The 18,095-nt window shown below is 44.4% G+C and overlaps 1 protein-coding gene and 1 long non-coding RNA gene across 2 annotated transcripts in view; one reads left to right on the forward strand and one right to left on the reverse strand.

Annotated features, from left to right (window-relative positions):
* Positions 1-3,200: 3,200 nt before the first annotated feature.
* LOC128114600 (uncharacterized) lies at positions 3,201-7,102 on the forward strand. Its single transcript, XR_008219811.1, has 2 exons — positions 3,201-6,793; positions 6,969-7,102. It is a non-coding gene; the product is annotated as an uncharacterized LOC128114600 (long non-coding RNA).
* The window catches only part of Ipmk (inositol polyphosphate multikinase), a 36,654-nt gene continuing 25,520 nt past the window's right edge, over positions 6,962-18,095 (reverse strand). Inside the window, exons 4-6 of the mRNA XM_052744728.1 lie at positions 17,465-17,637; positions 14,217-14,298; positions 6,962-9,040 (exon numbers count right to left, since the gene is read on the reverse strand). Coding sequence (XP_052600688.1) covers positions 8,427-9,040; positions 14,217-14,298; positions 17,465-17,637 — 869 coding nt within the window. The 3' untranslated portion in view covers positions 6,962-8,426. The remainder of the gene's footprint in view (positions 9,041-14,216; positions 14,299-17,464; positions 17,638-18,095) is intronic.

The raw sequence follows: 18,095 nt of genomic DNA on the forward strand, positions 1-18,095 counted from the left end.
TGAAGTCAGACCAGCTGTGCCTTGTGGTTTCATAGTTCCACCATGACCTGGCTTTGCCCTCTCTGTTCTTCTTGCCTGCGGGGGAGGGGTGGGGGTGGGAGGAGGGGGGTGTTCACCTACAGGAGAGAAGCAGAGACCACAGCAGATAGAGTAGGGGAGTCAGTAACATTGTAACATGTAGGGCACCCCCACTCAGATGAGAGGCTGACGTAGGGATGAGAGCAGTGGTTGGAATTGAAGGGACGAGAGACTGAGCAGTTAGGGTGCTGGGAAAAGATACCTGTGTACATGGAACTCACCAAGAAAAACCACTAGCAAGGGAAGTAAGTACACCAGGTACCAAATTGGGCAAGGGAACATGCAGGGGTGACTACAGTGAGGGTGGCCCCATCTTCACAGACACCTTTCTGTTCTTTCAAAGAAGGGAACTAAGGAGTCAGGAGGCCCTAAGCTATTTGCATATGGGTCAAACAGCCGCCACTTACCCTCAACCCTGCGGAAAGACCAAGAAATGGGCAATGGCCTTTGAAAAGACTACTGTAAACAAGTTAAGGACACCTTGAAGGATACTTGAAAAATATACTTCAGTTGTTTGAGGCCGAGGTAGAGGGGAGGTTCTCCATTGTTAATTGCTATTTGTGGCTTTACTTCAAAAAGGTAACGCCACATTGCAAAAAAGCAAACACTCGACAGCCCTTTTGTAGAAGCGAGGTCTCTGCAAACGCAACAGATTTATCCTACAGAAGCCACGCGGTGCATTCGCAGCTACTGAGTACCCATCTGTCCATCCTCCTCCTCAGATCGGGCGGTCTACCGAAAGGCTGCAAGCTAGAAACCAAGATTAAGCCCTGTGACTAGATGGGTTACACCCAGAGTGTTGCATGTTGTCCTACGTCCTGGTTAGCTTACTGTCGTGATGAGCATCATGACTAAAAGCAACCCAAGGAGGAAAGAGTTCATTTCGGCTCACAGGCTGTAGTCTATCATTCAGGGAAGTCAGAGCCAGTACTCAAGGCAGGCACCTGGAGACAGGAACTGAGGTAGAGGCCACAAGAGTGCTGCTTAGTGGCTTGCTCCCATGGCTTGTTCAACGTTTCTTATACAGCCCACGAGTGTACTGTCTGCCCAGGAGTGGCACCACCCACAGTGGGGTGGGCCCTCTCGCATCAATCATGAATCAAGAAAATGCCCCCACAGACTTGTCTAAAGGCCAATCTTATAGTGGCATTTTCTCAACTGAGGTTCCCACCTCTCAGATGGCTCTAGCCTGTGCCATGTTGACAAAACATTAACTATCATTCTTCTGAGAAGACACAGTCCTGTTGCTATGCCAACAAAACAGACTCAAAGCACAGTAGGCAGACGGCTACACTATGGAGGTTTGAGTGCTAGAAGCCCGGCCCCTGTGCAACCAGGATGACAGATGCTGCAATGTGTTACAGCTGGGACCTAGATGGAGGGACTTAGGTCATGGGGACCCCACCCTTAGAACAGACTAATTCCAATTGCCTGGAATGGATTGGTTCTGAGCAGAGGGAGGATATAATAGTGACTGAGCAAGGTCCCTGAATTAACTCTTGCTTCCCATGTTCCACATGATCTCTCTTTGGCAAGTTCCAACCACAACCGCAGGCCCCATGCCATGATGCAGACAGAACACTAAAGTTAAGCAGATGGGGTCACCTTTCTGCCTCCAAAACTGAGCACCCAATGAATCTGTCTTTTTTTTTTTTTTTTTTGAGCTGAGGATCGAACCCAGGGCCTTGTGCTTGCTAGGCAAGTGCTCTACCACTGAGCTAAGTTTCCAACCCCAAACTTGTCTTTATACATTTCCTAGGCCAGGTGTTCATCCTTGCAACACAAAACAGAAATGTTTGCTCCAGCATCTCCTCTAGGGGAAATGCATGAGAAGCACATGGAGGGGTGGTGGTGGTAATTATAACCAAGAAGCATGTTGGAGCTCAAATACTGCATTAGAGGCAAGCAGCTCTCACACCTAAACTGAACCTGGTCTTTCAGAAGAAAAGTTAGTTCAACAGCCACTTTGTGAGCTAACATGGTGCTAAATATAGAACAAAAATCACCGTCACAAACTTTCTTTTTTATGTGCATTGGTGTTTTGCCTGCATGTATGTCTGTGTGAGGGTGTTGGGTCCCCTGGAACTGGAGTTACCAGACACCTGTGAGCTGCCATGTGGGTGGTGGGAATTGAACCTGGGTCCTCTGGAAGAGCAGTTAGTGCTCTTAACCACTGAGTCATCTCTCCAGCCCCTGTCATGAACTCTTAAGTTTCTGTACACACGGGAAAAAAAATCAGCCGTCACTTGCCATCACTGAGGAAGTTCATGAATAAGATGCATAGGATAACACTCTTTAAATAAAATTGAGGAGGGGGCCGGGCGGTGGTGGTGCACCTTTAATCTCAGCACTTGGGAAGCAGAGCCAGGTGGATCTCTGTGAGTTCGAGGCCAGCCTGGTCTACAGAGCAAGATCCAGGACAGGCTCCAAAACTTCACAGAGAAACCCTGTCTTGAAAAACCAAAAACCAAAGAAAAAACAACAACAACAACAAAAACCCCACAAACAAAAAGTATTGCCTTACTTTGGCAGATGTGAGGGCATCATGGCTCCATGAGCATTAACTTGGTATGGACTGACAAGGAAGGGCCATGTCCTCTCCATGCTGTCAGCACTGGCTCCCCGTACAGTCCTGATGGAGCAGCTTAGCCCCATCACTTGCCTTTCCTCAGTACTAGAGAGCACACATCTTGAGAAAGACTTATGGGACTCTATTTTTAAACTCTCAAGCCAGGTATTTTGGCACATCATCATCATCATCATCATCATCATCATCATCATCATCATCTCAGAACTGTGGAGGTGAAGGTAGGGGGATCAGGAATCCAAGGCCAGCTTCATCTATATAGAAAGTTCCGAGGTCAGCCTGGGCTATGTGATAATCTCGTTTAAAAGTCAACTGTGGGGCTGGAGAGATGGCTCAGAGGTTAAGAGCACTGCTTGCTCTTCCAAAGGTCCTGAGTTCAATTCCCAGCAACCACATGGTGGCTCACAACCATCTGTGATGAGATCTGGTGCCCTCTTCTGGCCTGCAGGGATACGTGCAGACAGAACACTGTATACATAATAAATAAATAAATCTTTAAAAAAAAAAAAAAAAAGTAACTGTGGATGGGCAAGGTAGCTCTGTGGGTAAAAGCACTTGCCTCAAAAGCCTCCCAGATCCCATCATGATCTCACTCTCCCAAGTTATCCTCCGGTGTTCAAATGAATCACAGCATGTGTTCACAAGCACCACACTTAAATATAAGACTGAAGTTAGAAAGACGCTGAGCAGTTTGCAGGAGGCGGGGAGCCTTAGTTCAGTTCCCAGCACCACGTGGTTCGGCTCACAACTGCCTGGAACTCCAGCTCCCAGGGAATCCAAGACACTGCTGGCCTCTGGCCTCCAAGAGCATCTGCACTCCTGTGTACACACCCACACACATAACTTTTCTAAATCAAAAACTCAATAAATATCTCTAATTCCTCCTAATGAATGAAAATACTGTGGCCACTCAGTTGGAGACCCATCCACAAAATTTAAATAGACACAAGTCTTTCCAAGTTAACTTTTAAAAAATCACAGTATTTTAAAGCCATGCATGGTGGCCAAATCCCTAATCTCAGCACTCTGAAGGCAGAGGCAGGGAGATCTCTGAGTTCGAGGCCAACCTGGTCTACATAATGAGTCTGCCTCACAAAACAAGACAACACCCATAGCGTTTTCACAGCAGCACCAATTTCCCCAAGATTTTAGTTTGTATGATAGAAAAAAAAAAGCATTCACACAAATCGATCCTGCTCACCCTCATTCAATGAGCAAGCTTCTCAACTCAGTCATCTGTGAATCCCTCCGATGACACCACGTTTATGCCACAGTACCCAAGCATTTGCTGAGTGTCTTTTACACTGTTAGTTTGTTCGAATGTGGTAATTAACGAAAGAAACACCAATGCAAAACATTTTAATAAGTTGCCGAATATACAGTTATTAGAATTATCTAAATATCACTTATAAAAATTGGTATATCACATTAAATGATTCTAGAAACACAGTGATGACCCCTGCACTCCAAGAATATCCTGTCAATGTACAAATTACAAACACTGAAAAAGAAAACTGGAGACATTTAGAACATTTACACCCAAGTACAGCAATACATTCATTCATCAAGTATGGGGGGGTTGGCACTGTTGCCTGTAGTTACCGTGGACACAATTTGGGTGCAATTTTCCATAATTTTGTACATCTTCCAGTAAAGATCCCACAGCAAAGTGTCCGTGTGTGCCTTTCCCCTTCTCGACAGGGAATCACAAACCCTACCTTCAATAATGAAACTGTTAATCCTGTATGTGGACACTGGGCCAAAGTTTAATCACAATGATACATTTTTAAAAATTAAAAAAAAAAAAAAAACCTCTTTCATACTGACTTAATGGCAGGAATCGTGGCAGCTCTTAACAGAAGTTGGCCAACGAGTTGGAAGACTTTCAGTATTGCCAGCAAAGATGTGGACTCCTCCTCCAAATATCAGTATTTTATGTTATAATGTGATTACTCAGAAGTGAAGGAGTAACTTCATATCCACTGACAAATCTGAAATACTGGCGATTTAAATCTGAGGTCTGAAACGTTCGCACTAGTAAGGGCTGACCACAGTGACGCTATGCTAATACTGTTCCAGAGGTGAAGCTAAGCATACCTTTACGAGCACAAGTGGAACTGAACGTTGTTTTACCTTGTCTATAACTGCCACCCAGACGGAGAGTCAACTGGAGGCGACAATTCTGCACATCTGACCTCACCTCACTTTCACTTGGTCTCAGCCCAAAAGTCAAAAATTATCTGCCTTATTTGTTAACTCCATACTTAACCATTTAATCTTTACGCAAACACTCTCCTTAACAGCTTTAAATGCAGGTGTCTGTAGATCTGTGGGAAAGAAGTCCCTAGCAGTCACTTCACCTAGACAGGATGCTGGGAATGGTTAGTCTTGACTGGTTCACAGTCGTACACTGGAGAGGGGCTGAAAATGCTCGACATGGTGCATGCTTGGTAAAGGAATCTGGGCGAACCACCCTAAGGATAACCGCATTCTAAAAAGGACTGGATGTTTCTGGGCAATTAAACCATTTTAGGGGGAAGAGAAAGGACAACTGCAGCTACAAATATACAAAACTCAAGGTCAAGGGTCTGGAAGATAAGGACAGCAGCGTGAACAGCCGTTTAAACATCAGCCCTCAAGTGGAGTGGTACTAACAGTCGGCCATTCAAAGGCCGGCCTCAGCGCCTGTCCATTTCACAGTTCAGCAACTCCCTCCTGCCTACACATTCCAAATTCAAAACTCAACGAGAAGACTGCAACCGAATTATGGAAATTCATTTTCCCCCAAATGTGATAAACTTGATAGTTCCTAGGCCTGGTGGGAAGAGCATTGCCACGGAGATCACAAACCACTAAATTACAGGACATCAACATTCAGAAAATAGTTATTAGTCAGTTGAGCAGCCTGCAAGGCCACGGTAGCAACCTGTAGTATGGACAGGCAGAGTGCACAAGCCCCCTTCAGACACACAAAGCAATTTAATGGCTATTACAGCCACTGACACACATTTTCAAAACTCTCTCGAAAGACGACTTAAATATTTAACAATTATAATTTATGTAACTTCCATCCATATTAAAATAATTAATGTAAATACTTTATTATAAAACTATTTTACAATTTAAACTTTTATTTGAGAAACGTATTCACATCCACAATTTCTTAAAAGTCCTTTTCATGAGAGTGCATCCCATAAGAAATACACTAAAATCATGTTGGGGGAAGGGGCCAGCATTGCCATCAGTCCGAACCGTCTCCTCGTTTGCTTAGTTCTTAAACATCTGTGTGTTCACATATGCTTGGCTAGTGATGGACGCCTCATCCCCAAAGTGGCAAATCTCAGCATCATCTTACAAGACAGGACAGACCAGAAAACGCCACAGGTTGGTTACATACACACGTTGATCACGTCATCAAAAGCATAATCAAAAAGTAACATAAAGTGGGCAACAGTGTTAAAATGTAAACAAGAAGAATTGAGTATTAATCCCTTCCCTGAAAAGCAGAGATAAGAATCGCTTCCTGTTTTATTCAGACAAAACCTAGTCATCAGGAAGGCAGGATGCTGGCTTCCAAAATGCTTCAAAGAGCTGTAGATGAAGGACTTTACTGAGCGACCGTGTGCCCAAAGCTTTGAGTACTTGAGTTGACTTATTCATCGCACACAGTTTGACATCATCCCAAACTGCCTCTTAAGATTCAAAATAGTGTTCATCAGATGAGCTTGAGAGTTACTGAATCACACCCAGGAACAAAAGTCAATATTGTAAGAAAAAAGGTAAAACTCCAAGTTTTCTAAGAATTATCGGTAGAAACTCACTCCCACAAAATGAAAGAAGCAAAACCATCTCTAGTCAGTACACACTTGGGCAGAGAACATGGAGTCCTTGTGGAGGAGACTTGGAGCCTCCTGAGTGAAAACTCACGAAACGCACATGCCCGAGGCACGCTGGCTAATGACCCATTTATTCCTGGCTCACGTTTGGGCGTGGGCTTTTGCAAAACTACCCTGTGATGGGGTCAGGAGAGTAAGATAAACTTAAAATTCCCTCCACGTTCAAGAAAATGGTTCTGGGGTATAACAGTTTCATTTGTAATTCTGAAGGAAAATGGGGTTTTTAAAAAAGGTAAAGTCACAGCCGGGCGGTGGTGGCGCACGCCTTTAATCCCAGCACTCGGGAGGCAGAGCCAGGCGGATCTCTGTGAGTTCGAGGCCAGCCTGGTCTCCAAAGCGAGTTCCAGGAAAGGCGCAAAGCTACACAGAGAAACCCTGTCTCGAAAAACCAAAAAAAAAAAAAAAAGGTAAAGTCACAACTCAAAAATATTTTTCAGAAACGTCAAGCTGTTCAATTATTGTAATACACCGGTAAGTCAAAGTGCAAGCCATTATTACAGTATTGACAGCAAAAGGATTTGAGAGTTTAATTTCAATTTTACTGATAAATAACTAGTTAATTTGAAAAGGGTGGTAGCTGTAAAATAAACATAACACTTATAAATCTATTTCTTCAAGGAAAATCTTCCTGCCCTCGTTCTGAGTGAAATTAAACTATGATATCTCTGTTAGATGCCACGGACGGGAAACCTACACAGGATTCCGATCTACACCAGGAACGGCATTCTGTCACTGCTTAACCAGATTCTGAGAAATGTGTTTATGCTAAGGCTCGAAAGTAAATAGGGATACATTTAAAAAAAAAAATAGATTTTTTTTAAATGGAAAAGGGTCTCAAAAATTGTTTAAAGAAGAAACAAAACTAAGTTTCCACCATGCACCTTTCCAAAGCCTCAGAATGGTAATAAAAAGCATCGCACTTTTCACAACCGAGTAAATGAAGACTTTTCCAAAAATGAAATCCTTGAGGGAAAAAAAAAAAGTAATTTGTTCTTTACAAATAGCCTCTCTTCTCCTGACCCTAGGGAGGAAAAATTTGTGCTATTAATTCCAAGACTGTTGCCAGCCAGTGCCTCACTCACCTTTCCCATGAGGCACAGCGCAGAGCACAGAGAAGGAACTGCAGGGGACCCCGCAGGGAACCCCAAGGGTGGACCACGCCGGGTTAAGCACCTTTCATCCACTGCTCTCTGTTTTTTTTTTTGTTTGTTTGTTTTTTGTTTTGTTTTTCGAGACAGGGTTTCTCTGTGTAGCTTTGGAGCCTGTCCTGGAACTCGCTCTGTAGACCAGGCTGGCCTAGAACTCAGAGATCCAACTGCCTCTGCCTCCTGAGGATTAAAGGCGTGCACCACCACCACCCAGCCCTGCTCTCTGCTTTTAACATGGAGCCCACACAACCTCATCTCCGTGTCAAATGTTCTCCAGTTTTAGGGAGCTCGGGCACACTGGTCCTGATGAACACAACCTGCGTTTTCTAGATCTTAAGGTGGTCTGGCAATGTCATAGTTTAGATACAGCTCACCGGCAAGGCTGAGTGGACAGAGATTCCATGGTGACTGGCTACAGAAAGCTACATGAACTCTGAATGGCTGAGTAATGGTTTGCAAACATGTTACAGCTATTTACTCCCTGTCCCACACATTCCCTGCTCGACATTCCTGTTTCTTTATTCTTCATAGTTTTCTAATGAACAAATTAGTATTCCTGAGTAAGAATATAAAAAAGTTAACCTTCTACCAAAAGTATAAAGACAAATAAAACGTTGACTCACAATACAAACTTTTTACAGAGCATTACAGGGGCCCAGCTGATGCCTGCGGCTCTCCACGGTGATCGGCCCACTCCTTCACAGACTGCAGCGAGACTCAACTGTCTAAAATACTCCGAAGGACAGCAACTAGATGCTTCAGACCGTAAACATACCCCTCATCGACTGTGTTGCTAGGGAACACGTGGGCAAAGTCTATCATCCGCACTTCTACATCTGTGATCTCCTGGCGCCCTGCAGGAAGGTGATAGAACACCTTTTCCAGTTGGGAGAGTACGTTTCCGTTTAAGTGTTCCTGGGACATGCTTTTCCACCCGTTGTCTTGCTCCAGAGTTTCCACTTTCAGTGAAGTCTGACTGTGGTGCTTTTTTGAGTACAGCTTTCTGTGCCTGGCGTACACCTTGGATAAGCTTTTGCCTACTGATGTCCCATTGGCCGGGGAGCTGAACAGGTGAAAGTTGTTATTGCACTCCAGGACGTCTGCGTCTGACAGGTGGCCTTTGGAGAGAAACTTCCCCGCCAAAGTTCTATCGTTTGATTTTGTAGTAGCTGGCTGAGATGAACCTTCATAAACAAACAGTAATGAGCTGGCATAAAAGTTAAGCTGCTTCTGATTTTCAAACCACTGGAGAATCTTCTCAACCTTCTGAATACTGGCAGCAACTGCGTCTTTTCTTAAACAGAAGCCATTGTGGAAAAACTTGGAGACACCTGTAAAGGAAACACATCAGAGTTAGGGTCAATCCGTGAAGCTGTCACTTGGAGAGTGAGCTCATGGCAAATAAGATTCTTGACTTGGTGACAACATGCCTTCCAGCTAATCAAATCATTAATTCCACAGTGACTGACACATAGAAACACAGACCAGAATGCTCTAATGAAGAACTCTACTCTTGATATAAATGGCATTGATATTGAAAAGGAGCTCTAAGGCCTGGGGTGCAGGCCTGTGCCAGCAAGACGGCTGAGGCAGGAAGATTACACGTTCCAGGCCTGCCTGGGCCACAGTGAGCACAGGCTAGCCTGGGGAACCTGGTGAGTCTTGGACTCAAAACAAAAATCGAGGAGATGGCTGGTGATGTACATTGTGATAGAGCACCTGCCTAGTGTATGCTGGAAAAGGGGAGAGGAACTGATGGAGATGAGGAAGGAGATTATTAACCCTCTTTTTAAACTACACCTTAATTGGGCTGAACAAATGGTTGGTATACCACAAGAGCACTGGCTGCTCTTCTAGAGGACTCAGGTTCAAGTCCCAGTACCCACACAGGGCTCCCAAGCATCTATAACTCCAGTCCCAGGGGATCCGATTCCTCTTCTGGCCTCCATGGGCAGCAGGCAGGCATCCATAAGGTACATTTACATATATACGGGAAGAAAATCCATACATATAAAATAAAAAATAAACCTTCAAAAAAAAAGGGCTACACCTTAATATACTGAATCATACTTGGGATTGTACAGGTTAGGCAAGTTGCTTTTATGTAACTTGTTCCCCCACTATGAGGCACAAACTTAAGAAAGGAAGTCAATTATCAGGAAAATGCAAATCAAAACTACTTTGAGACTTGATCTTACACCAATCGAAATGCCAAGATCAACAGAACAAGCGACTGCTCATGCTGTCGAGGGTGTGGAAGAAAGGGAACACTCATCTATTGCTGGTGGGAGTGCAAGCAGATACAGCTGCTATGGAAATCAGTGTGGTGTTTCCTCAGGAAGCTGGGAACAGACCTACCCAAGATCCCGCTAGACCATTCTTGGGCATATACCCAAAGAATGCTTCATCCTACCAAAGAGAGACACTTGCTCACCCATGTTCATTGCTGCTCAATTCATAACAGCCAGCAATTGGAAACAACCTAAAGGTCTGTCAAGATGAATGGATAAAGAAAATGTGGTAAATTACAAAATGGAGTATTACTCAGCTGTTTGAACAAAAAATAAAATCATTAAATTTGCAGGTAAATAGATGGAGCTAGGGGAAAAAAAAAATCATCTTCAGTAAGGTAACCCAGACCCAAAAGACAAATATGGTGTGCATTCATTTATATGTAGATGTTAGCTGTTAAGGCTTCAATAAGCAGCCTGCAATCCATATAACCACAGAGGTTAGGTGTACAGTAAGGGACTAGGAAGGAGGTTGGATCATCCTAGGGAGGGGAAAGAGGATAGTTATGGATTAGGGGTATAGTGCTTTGAATGAGAATGGCCTCCATAAGTTCATAGATTTGAATGCTTGGTTACCAGGGCATGGTACTAATTGAAAGAATTAGGAAGTGTGACCTTGTTAGAGTAGGTGCAGCCCTGTCGGAGGAAATGTGTCACTGGGGGTGGGCTTTGAGGTTTCAAGAGCCCAAGCCAGGCCCCTGGCACTCTCTTCCTGATGCCTTCAGATCTGGAGGTAGAACTTTCAGCTACCATGTCTGCCTGCATACTGCCATGCTCCTCATCCTGATGATCATGGCCCAAACCTCTGAAACTGTTAGCGAGTCCTAAATGCTTTCTTCATAAGAGTTGCCATGGTCATGGTGTCTCTTCACAGCAATAGAACAGTGACTAAGACAGGGTGAATGGAACAGAAGAATCAAATGGGGAGGAGGGAAGAGAGGGTGAGGGAGGAAATATGGGAAGGAACAGCTAAAATTAAGGGCCATTTGAAGGGTTGTATGGAAACCTAATACAACAGAAGCTTCCTAAAATATATACATATTATGAAGGTGATCTAAATGGAATCGCCAAATAATGGGGAGACAGAGCCCCAGATGGACATCTCTCATCACCAAATAAAGCATCTTGTCGAAGGAATGGATTACATCTAATGGAGTTGTTGACCAAAGGGAGCCCCATGGGAACCCCCAAGCAACCAGGCTGTTGCCAAGGTTATTGGTTGCTACCCACAAACTGATGCTAAGGACCAATTGTTGAAGTACCTACACAAGTCAATGAACATGGAAAAGTCAAGCTGGTCCCTACCTAGAGCCTTCATCATTAATGACTAGTGCTCATGGTATAGAAAGGTACTCTGCACACTACCAAAGGTGATGGTAAACACCAACCCAGTACAAACCCTTAGATCTATAAGAGTGGTCTACCTGCAAGATGCACTACTGCAGTAGTGGCACAAAGTTATGGGACTAACCAACTAATATCAGATTTAAGTTAAGGAGGCCCACTCCACGAGATGGAACCCATCCCCAGCACTGCTCAGGTGGCCAAAAACCAAAGACCAGATAGGCCAGGCATGTAGGGGAAAACCAAATCCTACTGTTCTGCTAGAACAGAATTGAAGTGATAAAATGATACCTAGTGACATTTTGCTATACCCATGTATCAGTGTCTCTCTCAGCCATCATCAGAGATGCTTTCTCCTGCAGTAGATGGGAACTAATGCAGAGACCCACAGCCAGACAATGTGCAGAGAGTGAATGACCTTGGAACACTCAGTCCTAAATGGGAGGTCTCCATCAATCCCCTCCCCTCATGTATCAGGGAACTCTGTAGAAGAGGAGGAGGAGGAAAGAGTGTGTCAGTGGGGATGGTAGATGCCAAAGAAACAAGGCCTTCTAAATACAGCAGGACCAGCACACATATGAACTCACAGAAACTGTGGCAGCATACACAGGGACTGTACAGGTCTGGGCCTGATGGGGGTTCCAGCGTGGACATAAGCCCCCATCTCTAACACAAACGCAATCTCCAATTGATAATTGTTCTCAAAAGAAAAATCAAGTTTTCTCCAATGGAGTCTCACTAGATATACAAACAACTCTTAAGGCCAGACCCTACGTCCAGCAGTAGATGGCTGACAGAAAACAAATGCAGTGGCATTTTATCTAATTTTACTTTATTTCTTCCTTTTCTTTCTTCCTTCCTTTTTTTTTTTTCTTCTTTTGAGATGGGGTTTCTCTATGTAGCCCTGGCTGTCCTGGAACTCATTCTGTATAGACCAGGCTGGCCCCGAACTCAAAAATCCACCTGCCTCTGCCTCCCGAGTGCTAGAATTAAAGGTGTGCACTACCACCACCAGTCTATTATTAATTTTAGATGCCTGTTTGTATCCTAATGAGAAAAAGAAAAGGTGTGAATTTAGGTAGGTGAGAAAGTGGAGAGGATCAAGGAGGAGTTGGGGGAGGGGAAATCATAATCAGAATATACTGAATTAAAAAAACCAAAACCTATTTTCAATTAAAAAAAGAAAGGAAGGAAGGAAATCAGATAGGACCAAACTACAGCCCAGAAAAAAAAAAAAAAACTATATATTTTTTAAATAGTCAAATTAAGTACTAGCTTGCTTTGGTTAAGTATGTCAAAACAGTAACTAACCATTAAACTACACTGAAGATGTGTTTTCTGTATGTAACACTCGTATGCTCCCACAAGCTCTACATTACAAGTCAACTTTTCATAGAGCTAAGAATCACTGTCTTAGGGTTTCTATTGCTGTGAAGAGACACCATGACCACAATTCTTATAAAGGAAAACATTTAATTGAGATGGTGGCTTACAGTTCCAGAGGTTTAGACTATTAGCATCATGGCAGGGAGCATGGCAGCTATGAGTACAGCAGTGTGCAGGCAGACGTGGTGCTGGAGCTGAGAGTCCAACATCTTGACCCAAAGGCAACAGGAAGTGAACTGACTCACTGGGTGTGGCTTGAGCATATATGAGACTTCAAAGCCCACCTCAAAAATAACACATTTCCTCCAATAAAACCACACCTACCCCAACAAGGCCACAATTCCTAGTAGTGCCACTCCCTTTGGGGGCCATTTTCTTTCAAACAACCACAATCACCTAATGCAAAATTATTTTTAAAAGACAGATGTCGGGGCTGGAGAGATGGCTCAGAGGTTAAGAGCACTGGCTGCTCTTCCAGAGGTCCTGAGTTCAATTCCCAGCAACCATATGGTGGCTCACAACCATCTGTAATGAGATCTGGTGCCCTCTTCTGGCCTGCAGGCATACATGCAGGCAGGACACTATATACATAATAAATAAATAAATCTTAAAAAAAAAAAAAAAAAAAAAAAGACAGATGTCCTTTTGTGATGTCCAGATCACCAGAATTTTACAGAAGCACATATGTTAATGGTTTATAAAGCCAATACCACCTGCTTATTCATCAATAACCTTAGAAGTGGCAAAGCTACACAGAGGGAAGGAAGCTACAAAAAGACACTCGACACAAAACCACACCTTAAAGTCTCCTGCATAATGAGCACTTTAAATACAATTTATACTCAATACATTTTGTTAATCTATAATTTAATCCCACAATTGCTGGGATTAAAGGTATGAGCCACCCAGCCCAGGAGAATATGATTGGAAAGCTTTGATGCTGAGGTGGGCAATGGTGTTCAGCTGTTTGTACTTCAGGAGTGCACACTGCTACAGGACAGCTCAGTGAGAGCTCTGAGACCCCATGTTGAATACATGGTATGAGGCATCTGAGGATTTTGAGAGGTGGGCTCATAGTACACAGGCCATTTAGTGGCCTCCCTGCCTCCTGGTCACCAGAGAACAGAACACATTTGCTCCCCACGGCTCCTCCAATGCTGTGCCCAATGTAAAGAATCCACACACTGAAACTGAACCAGAATAAAGGCTTCTTCCTGGACGGACCTCATCACAGCAGTCGGAAGCAAGTGGGCCGGCAAGCTTACCAGTGGGACACTAACCAAAGTGTAAAAGGAAGGGGGCACTCACAACCCACACTTGGGTATACTAGGGTGCACGGATAATGGTAAACCTACTTCTGTCTATTGAGGTTTCTTTTTCCTTAAAGTTTATGAGTTGAATCGTTGTTCCGCAGGAGAATGAAAACAAATGTGATCGGAACCATCTCGCTGACTGCAGTAGCAAAGCATTCATGGTGGGTGCTCACCTTCCTTTAGCGTCTCTTTTGTTAGGCTCCTTCCATAGTGCTGGTTTTGTGTCTCATAGCTGTCAGAATGAACATGGTAAACCTGTCAAAATAAAGGAGCAGTGAACAGTCAAACAGTAATACGGGGGCCCTTGGCCATGTGGGGTCATTTCACCACTCGTTACACGATCCCTCGCACAGACGTGAAAGAGCACCTAGCATTCAGGCGCCCCACTTCTGAAAACCTGCTAAGAGTAACAGATTTTCGACACGACAGAATTATCTGTTTCAATCCATCAAAATTATTCACAAATTTACAGGGCCAAGATGAGAGCATTTCTTTTTTTTGTTTTGTTTTGGTTTTGGTTTTTTTTGTTTTTGGTTTTTTCGAGACAGGGTTTCTCTGTGTAGCTTTGCGCCTTTCCTGGAACTCACCTGGTAGCCCAGGCTGGCCTCGAACTCACAGAGATCCGCCTGGCTCTGCCTCCCGAGTGCTGGGATTAAAGGCGTTCATCACCACCGCCTGGCTTGAGAGCATTTCTTAATATTGCAAGCTTAGCTGAGTTTAGCAACACATGCCTCAACACTTGGGAGTAGAAGCGGAAGGTCAGGAGTTCAAGGTCATCCTTGGCTACACAGCAAGTTTAAAGCAATGGACTACATGAAACTCTGCCACAGAAATAGAAGTTCAAGTGGAGAGGAGCTGGAATATAACAGCAATACTCCCTTCCCCCCCATGCAAACAGCCCTGGGCTCACTCTCCAGCACCAATAAAAAGCAGGTGTGGTTGCACACGCCTGTAATATCAGCACTCATAGGAGATAGAGGCAAGAGGATTGGAAGTTCAAGGTGAGTTCACCCACACAACAAAGATGCCAGGCTTAGCTACACGAGATGGTGTCCTCAAAACACAAAAACAAAGGCTGGAGAGATGGCTCAGAGGTTAAGAGCACTGGCTGTTCTTCCAGGGGTCCTGAGTTCAATTCCCAGCAACTATATGGTGGCTCACAACCATCTACTGATGCCCTCTGCTGGCATGCAGGCATGCACACAGACAGAACACTACATATAATAAATAAATTTAAAAAAAAAAAAAAGCTTCCAAAAAATGTGTTCTTACTACAATGTCTTTTATTATTATTTCCATCTAAAATTGAATTCTAGAGTCAGGTGGGTGGTGGTGGTGGCGCCAGTTTAGGGGAAGCAGAGGCAGGAGGATCTCTGCGCCCCAGCCTGGTCTACAGAGAGAAACCCTGTCTCGAAAAACAAAACAAAAAAAGAAGTAGCCATGAAAATAATTGTATGGTTGGGCGTCACCACAACATGAGGAACTGTATTACAGGGTTGCAGCTTTAGGAAGGTTGAGAACCACTGGTCTAAGACATTGCCAAGTGCCTGGCCGGGAGCAAAGCTCGCCTAGCTGAAGACTGATGCTCAACACAATGCAGACTGCCTCAGCCACCAAAGCTGTAGACTCCCATAAGCCAGCACTCCACCTCACAGACTGTGCCAGGACACCCTGCACAGTGGCGGAGCGAGGCAGACCCATGGCTCACTGTGACATGGTGGGTAATCGCAAAGCCTGAAAACCATCACGGAGCCACCAAAAGGAGCATGCGTGTTCGATTATAGTATGATAATACGAGCCACCGAGACCTCAGGATAGGTTAAACAGGAAAAAGAGAAGACGCAGGCATTTTGTGACTAACGAGAGAGCTATGTCACAGCAATGAAATGACTTTACACAGGAAAGGAACTGCTTTGGTTTTCAAGGGGAGACAGCTCAATCGGCAACTCACCAGCCTAGCATGGTAAGCATGGGGTTTCTTGACACAAACAACAACAAAAGCCCACAACAGGTAGAAGTTGAAGAATCATGAGAATCAATAGTGGAAGGTTTTGGAGAGCTGGGAGGGAAGGAAAAGCAGGGGACAGAGGAGAAAGCTCCTTTTAGACTGAGCGCTCCATCCTAAGAGAAGGTAAGAAAAGACCACAGAGCACGTGTGGGGTCCAAGAGAACGCTGTATGTGAGCCCTGGGGACCAAACAAGTTGTCACACTTTCACAGCAAGCTCCTTTATCCAGTGAGCCATTCTGCAGGTCCCTTTTTGTCTTTTCTTATAGGCTCCTGTTCATTATAGTTTTCTGAAGTGAAAAACCGCTTGAACAATTCTTCGGCTTTATTGATCAAGACATCAAGTCCAACATGGGGTTTAACTTTGCTGTCGTCACTGGCATGGTAGTGATCTCCCACAAAGCTTCCTCTGAATGCCCAGAAGGAAGCTCATCTGTCACTTGACCGCGCTTACGAGCTGCAATCATCGGGCACATCTAGACACACTGGTTTAGAGGATCACGTGCCACATTACTTCCCAGCTGTGGTTTCAATAATCCTTCCTTCCCATCATACGCATTCTGGTATTTGTGTTGCGACATCGGAGGTGGGAAGCGACCATGTGACAGCCCTCCAGAATGACAGCAAGTCTTTCCTGTCTCTCAGGCTTGTGGTCTAGCCCTTCAGAATGTGGTCTCAGGGCACAGATGCTCAAGTTAACCTTCTGCCAGATGGCATATGGACAAAAGGTCCAGACCACGAGAGACCCAAGCAGCCCCAGCCACCAGATGACACCAACCTCGTATCTATTCTGAGGTGAACAGAATGTTCACATATCAAAGCATAAATATGAGATTCTTATGTATCAGATAAAATAAAAAAATTTAAATACTAAGTCATAGAACTATGTGCAAATAAAAACTGTTTTAAATAAAAATATGAAATAATGTGGGCTCTTTTGCTATTTGAAAAATAGTTCTTTTCCACAGCACCTGGGAGGCAGAGGCAGGTAAATCTCTAAACTCAAGGCCAGCCTGGTCTACAAAGCAAGTTACAGGACAGTCAGGGCCACACAGTGATACCCTGTTTCAAAAAAAGACAAAAAGTATAAAAATAGTTCTTTTCTTATAGGAAAGCTACAATGAATATGTAGCTTTTAATATTTATTGTGCAGTTAAGCTTAAAATGTCTTTAAAACAGAATCACCAGCATTACCATCTTTGGGTCTGGTCATTGTGTATTAATTACCTACTAGGTGTCAGGACCGGTGTCACAGACCACAGACCAGTGAAAGACAGATAAAAATTCTGCCCTCGTAGCTCACAGGCCTCCTGGACGACCCACCGGCACAGGGCCCTCATTCTTCTCTACCAGCACTGAGGTAGCACGAGTGGTGTGTAAGGGGAGCACACACGCCTCACCAAAACCATTCTTACCCTCATGCCGAGCACCAGGAACCCGATCTCCTCCATCAGAGGGTACTTGCTGACCTGCTGCTGGATTTTCTCTGACGAGGCAAAGGGATCATAGCTCTTCCGCCCTATCTTCACATCCATTATGCAGGGCTTATTAAACTTATGAGTCACATCTTCCAGTTTTAGGTATACATCTGTTATTGGAGAAAAACCGTAATTAGCCACAGGCAATCCTATCAGTCAAATAACCTCCAGAGGAAAACAAAGAGGAAACGCTGGCAGAGAGCAGACTTAAGGTAAATCTAGAGTCAACAGATTCGTGAACAAGCATAAACATCAGAGAACTGCCTCCCATGTGTGACCGCAAACGTCACCGGAGCAAAGCGAATGTGCAGCGCTACAAAGCTATGGGAAGGAACTCCATCCCCTGTGAACACAACGCCACCCGGGCTCACAACGAGACTTCTTAGGATTTAAGAATTTCGTGGTTTGTTCTTCATGTGACATCAGTAAGCTGGGGACTGAATCCAAATGACACCACCAAATTCCCTCTCGCCACTTTCAAACGCACTGTTGCTCTGTCTGTCACTCACTTCAGCCCCCCTCCCCCCCACATCTGCCCACAGAAGATTGGCTGTCACACCACAAAAGC

This window comes from Peromyscus californicus, unplaced genomic scaffold (genome assembly GCF_007827085.1).
Source record: "Peromyscus californicus insignis strain IS unplaced genomic scaffold, ASM782708v3 Scaffold_19__1_contigs__length_69161282, whole genome shotgun sequence".
Taxonomy (NCBI): domain Eukaryota; kingdom Metazoa; phylum Chordata; class Mammalia; order Rodentia; family Cricetidae; genus Peromyscus; species Peromyscus californicus.